General features: G+C 38.6%; 1 protein-coding gene across 14 annotated transcripts in view; it reads right to left on the bottom strand.

The window, feature by feature from the left end:
- Positions 1-1,114: 1,114 nt before the first annotated feature.
- Positions 1,115-6,000, bottom strand: part of LEKR1 (leucine, glutamate and lysine rich 1) — a 207,274-nt gene continuing 202,388 nt past the window's right edge. For 12 of the 14 annotated variants that reach the window (XM_081570637.1, XM_081570626.1, XM_081570627.1 and 9 more), the window contains one exon: positions 1,276-1,917. In XM_081570637.1, the coding sequence (XP_081426763.1) occupies positions 1,504-1,917 (414 nt within the window). In that variant the 3' untranslated portion in view covers positions 1,276-1,503. Of the gene's footprint in view, positions 1,918-6,000 lie in introns of all 14 variants that reach the window. The other 2 variants (XR_014076931.1, XR_014076929.1) reach the window with 1 other exon arrangement.

Genomic DNA, 6,000 nt, shown 5'->3' with positions numbered 1-6,000 from the left:
GATTGTTGGGGGTGACCTCTAAGATCCTCTCTGGCACCACCATTAGATGATATGTTCTCTGTCTAATGCACTGTAAGTATGCTAATCCTTGTAAAACAAAAGTAAGCACTGTAAGCACAAGATGTGCTCACTTAAACTTGTCAGGGAAATTCATGGACCTGATGTGGATGTTTCTGACGTTAAAACACCCTAGATTAGATCAATCTTTTGAAAGGATTGATTAGAACAGTCCTTTGAAAGACTGGAGATAGACTTGATTTGGCTTAGTAACACTTTTTTTTGCACATGGGAGGGATTCCAGGTATCTTTAGATTCTCTCATCTACATGGTGGCCAAACAGCAGAGAGTTTTATGTGCCGTATTTCACATGTGTTAGTATCATCCTAATCTGAGAGTAAGAAGCCTGGGAGTCAGATGAAAGATTTGAACAAAATCAGTCATAGAAGAAAAATACATGCTTATTATATGGAGAAAAGGATAGACAAATACTAGCATAAGGTAAAGAGTTGCCTTTTACAAAACAGGAGGAGCCTAAAGCTTTATGATTATGTAAAATAGTTGGTCTGGTTTCTGGTTTTAATTTTTCATTCTGAAAATAGAAAACATGCTAGCAAGACCACCATTTTCAGGGGTAATAAAATTTGAATCCCAAATTAGCACTAGGTGCCTCTACTAAACTGTCTTGAATTAGTTCTCTACACAATAGCTACAGAATATCAGTTAAAACCAAAACTTGACCTGGAGTACCAGAGAGCATTTAATGGAGAAAATCTCTACCAAGTAATACTTTCATGGCTAGGCTCCTTATTATCTAAAATCATCTCTATAGTTTTAGAAATAACCCATCTTTTTCTTGAATAGGAGTTGCTGTCCCTTTGTCTTCCTGAAGATTACCTATCATTACATCTGGCCTTACTTAAAAAGAAATTAGATTAAACAATTAGACTATGAGGTGAAATAGAGAAAATTTGGTGGTGATGAAGTTTGTGAATATTTGAACTAATAAGCAGTTTGAAAATGATCAAATTAAGGACTAAAGTCCTTTCATTTGCTATTTGGAATGCTAATTACAACTATTTAACCCATTCAACTCAACAAACAAATGAACAAACACTAACAAAACCAATATAATCTATTTTTTTGGTGTAGAAATAGATCTGCTTGTAGTAGTGCAAAAAAGTAGAAACGATGCTATGGGTGAAAAATTTTACCTATGATCTCTAAAAGGGCATATTCATAGAGCACATCGAAACACACAATACATAAATACAGAGATTGGGTCTCTGGAATACCAACAACTTCATTATCTGTTGCAGTTTCAAAGGCCTCTTAGAAAATGTGGGTTCACAATTCGTTAGCTTGTCCAATTATTAAAAATATCTTTAAGTATGCATTCTCAATCTGTGGTAATAATTTGAAGTTTGTCATTCTTAATTACAGTGGGGCTCTGGACTGCGGGAAAGATAGACACTCTGTGTGGAGCTGCTCCTGACTTCGGCTCCATCACTGCTGACTCAGTCTCCTCCTCAGAATAGCAGCCAGTCTCTGCCTGGTCTCACTGACTGAAGACGGTTGACCCCGGGGAGGATGTGGCTGGGGGACCGTGGGCAAACCTGAGCTGCTGACCCTGTTGGGCTGAGAAAAGGCTGGAGAAGTGGTGGGCTTCGACACTCCAGGCAGGCCAGGGATTTTGATTACTTTCTCAGAGTGCAGTCTTGCAAGCCTTCTCTCTCCCTGCCCACTCCCAGCTGCAGCAGAGGAGGTTATGCTGCCCTGGCTCAGGGAGCACGGTGACAGCGGCAACTGTCCGCTCAGCTTCCTGAGCTCCAGGAGTTGTTCTCTGGCTTGACTCAAAGCCTCCGTCAGTTCAAAACGTTCTTCACACTCTCTGCGCACTGTTTCCTGAAGAAAAGTGTTCTGAAATGAGAAAAAGGAAAGAAAAAGCAGCCATAGCTTTTAATAGTGTACATATGGACAGTTATTGGCAATATAAATTGATAACTGAACTGGAAATCAGAGGTCTGTGCTCTCTGACAGGGACAAATGAGTCAAAAATGCAAATGGTTTGTGAAGATGGAAAGAACTTTAAGAGAACATTTGGTTCAACCCTTGCAGTTTGCAGAAGAGGAATCAAGAGTCAGGGTCACTCAGATGTTAGTGGTGCTGGAACCCAGAATGCTTACTTCAGTGGGGTTTCAACTCCTCTGTGCCTGAGACCGTCTGTCCTGCACATGTGATGTCTAATAAATATCTGTAGTGTCATTATGTTATTTTATAATGAAGGGAAACTGCAGTACATAAGACAGATAAAAATTTCTTGAATTAGAAAATTGAGAGAGTGGAATATATCAGCTGTAGCATTTAGATAATAAAATCAGTGATTTTATGTGATGCTTTCTCAGAACTTAAATATACTGATGATTTGCTCTTTTGTGAGATATATATCAAAATGAAAAACAAAATCTGCTTTGAACTTCATTCAGCAATCACATATCAAGTTACTAGAAGCTATAGTGGATGTAGTTCCTGCTCTCAAGAAGTTTGCACCCTCGTAAGTTTGAGTAGAGCTGCTTCTTACATCCCCAACAGAGGTTGGAGCCAAGGGTAGAAGCAATGGGGATTAAAGAGAAGGAAGAATTTTTTAGTAGCCAGAGCCATCTAAGATACTCTGAAGGGTTGAATCTCACTTGACTGGGAAATACTGGAGCAAATTTAAGCTTCAAATGTGTGACTAGACTAGAGATCACTACAATTTCTTCAAATATTGAGACTCTACATTTCTAGTTGAAGACTGATAGCCATCTTTCATCTATGGAATTCATCAAAATTACTCCAAGCTCCGTGGTAAAAATTAGGTCTTGGATCACTCTAATGTCCTGACATTGATGTCTGCAGGATGTCAGAAAAGAGATTGAAGAGTAAACAACTGAAATGGTATCCAGGAACTTCTCTGCTGGTCCAGTGGTTAAGAATCTGCCTTGCAATGTAGGGGATGCAGGTTCCATCCCTGGTCAGGGAACGAAGATCCCACATGCTATAAAGCAACTAAGCCTGCAGGCAGCAACTACTGAGCCTGCACACTCTGGTGGCCAGGGGCCAAAACTAGAGAGTCAGTGTGCCATAAGATACAAATAAATATTTTTTAAAAAGAAAGAAAATGATATCCAAATAAGTAACTACAGTTAAAGTGATCATGCTATAGGATTCTTCAGCTGAAAATGACTTTCTACCTGGTTAGCTTGTTTGTAAAAAACAGCCAAGGCATTCCCAAGTCTGACCGCTCGGTGGAAAGCGTCCTCCTAAGTGCTTACTGACTAATCTGCTGTCAGTAGAACTAAAAACAAAGCATCAGGGAAAGTAGCATCTTCCTGTATTTGAGTTTCTTGTGATTACAGTCAGAACTCCATTCGATTCCAAATTTGGTAATCAAAATTGAAGAATATGGAGCAATTCCAGATTAACAGTTGCACACTAATATTCTATAAAATCAGTGGCATGTCTGGGTCAAACAAACTATCATCATTTACATATATTAGCAGTAGACATACATGATCCACATATTCACATATTTTTTTAAAAAAATAATGGGGGTTAATTACTCAATTCCAGTTAATTTTTTTTTTTTTTTTTCAGGAACAGGAGACCAAGGAGGGTGTTTGTGGCTTTATCGTCTGGTTCTCATTAACTTTTCCTGAAATACTTGTTGAAAAGGCAGGAGAAGGAGGGCTAGAGAAGAGGTTAATAAAGTGCCTTGTTAGATGTCTTCTCATTTTCTGCTCCCAACAATTATATTTGACCAAGAAAGATACTGAAGCCCATACTTGCTTTGCAACTTGCTGAGAGCAACCCAGCTTTGAAATGGTGGGGCCCCTGCTTGCCTCTAGAGCCAGCTCCAAGCTGCTTATGCCTAAATTAAGTGTCTAATTAATTATATCAAGCATGCAGGGGCCATTTTGTTCCAGAACAATGAAGCAATAAAAAACAGTAAGACATTGCATCTGGCTTTGCCCAACTTTTCTAAATTTAAACTTTCTTTTAAAAGGAAAAAGCATCAGTGCATTTTGTTCCTTGTCTACTAGTAGAGTAAGCAGGCAAAATGCATTGAAGTGGTTAGATTTATGAAGCTTTAAATAAATTAGTATAGAAATTTCCTCGATTAAGAAAGCTATGGGAAAAAGTTAATTTTATTTAAATATATAAAAGAAAAAAATAATAGAAGTTAACAATGTGATCAATAAATGAGTGACATGAATAAAAAGTGCACAAATATGGAAGGATAAAGTGATGGACAATATGACAATAAAGGCTCTCATTAAAAGGAAAAGAAAACTCAATCCATCTACAAAATTAAATTCAAATCTCAAAGGAAGGGAGTAGTACTCTGTGGAAAACATCCTTAAAGCAAATTACTCAAAAGCTATTTCAGGCAAGTGACACTCCACTGAAGGAGGAAACAAAAAGGTGGAGTGAACCCAAAGATGTCCCGGTAACAAGTACAGTGGGAGCAAAGTACCTGCCAACTCTAGACTGAATTTTGGAAGCGCTGCTGACCACCTTGGTCTGGGGCCCACTGCTATGGAACTCATCCTTCTTCGAAGCTATTCACTTCTAGGACAAAGGACAAATTCTCTTTCTTTTATTATTCCCCAAACCAGGAGAACCTCTAAACTGAGAATAGGATCCAAAGATAGGTCTTCTATTTTGTCTTTGTTGTAAACACTAAGAAATCTCAGATGAATCTCACAATATCTGTATCTCCTCTGACACTTGATATTACCATGTTCTTTAATATTTGGATTATAACTCAATTTTGTAGTTCAGGTGTTAGAATTTATTCAGTTGTGGAATAAATAAATGAAATAGAACACATCGAGTTTTGGGGATTGCTGTTTCAGAGTTGGACTGTATGTGACAGGGCATGACAGGAGCACACATGGATGGGGCCAGAGTCAGTGAGACACTTTAGTGAAAAGTTCCATCATATGTGAAAAAGAATCATTACTTGCGGGTAGATTGCTTTCAGAAATTTAAGCAAAATATTTGTCTTTTGGGATTGCTGATGTTTTTGTCAGGTTAGGTCGTTGTAGAATTTTAATACGTGTTTTCATTGAACAACATGGGAAAATATCTAAGATGGCACATGTTCGGTAAGACTGAAAATCATGGGCAAATATGAGAATAATCAGTGAAGCTATAGCATTCTAAAAGTTTTAGGTAAAAGCATCTTTGTCCATATTTTAATATGGCAAAATAGTGTTATCACTGGATTGCAACTAAACTGTAAGTCAAAATGGAAAAGAAGGCATGAGTCAGATGAAGAGGGGCAGTGGGTTTTCCAGGCAGAGAGGGCAGTGATGCAAACACCTGGCCCGGAGAGAGGGAGAGTCACATCTTGGGAAGACACATGGCTTAGTATGACTCCAGGGCAGAGTGCAGAGAGCTGGAGAGACCAGGACTGAGGCAGGGACAGTAAATAGGATCAGATCAAGGACAACTTTGACAACCTGCTAATAGTAGAGTTTTAACTCAATGCTGAGGGCCATATGCAGTCCTGAAAGATTTATTTAAGCAGGGGCTGGCATGGTCAAATTTACAATAAAGGAAGATCCCTTTGCCAGTTCTGTAGAAAGTAGCCCTGAGTGGGGAGGGATGGGAAGCAGGAAGGATAGGAGGTAAATTTTCATGCAGCAGGTTCATATCCCAAGTGCCCCTTGGCTGGGGTGGTCTAGGAGAAGGGGAACTAGCATTCCTGAGTCCTTAACCCATGCCAATTGGGTGAGAACATTATCTATAGATATGCCTACCATATTTTCAGATGATGGCCACTTTGAACCAACTTAAAATATGGCTTAATTGCACTCCTACTGGGAAAATAAATGTCAAAATGAAAATATAAATTAGCTCACCATCTGTATGAAATTTCTAGTATTAAAAAAATGGTCAATTTCCCCCACTCTTTGTAATGGTTTATTTTTATGTTTGTTTTCTTTTTTATCCTTA

The sequence above is a fragment of the Giraffa tippelskirchi genome, chromosome 2, assembly GCF_054371585.1.
Source record: "Giraffa tippelskirchi isolate mGirTip1 chromosome 2, T2T-mGirTip1v1.2.pri, whole genome shotgun sequence".
Lineage (NCBI taxonomy): Eukaryota > Metazoa > Chordata > Mammalia > Artiodactyla > Giraffidae > Giraffa > Giraffa tippelskirchi.
Note: the sequence above shows the minus strand (reverse complement) of the source record. Positions and strands in the feature narration are given on the sequence as shown.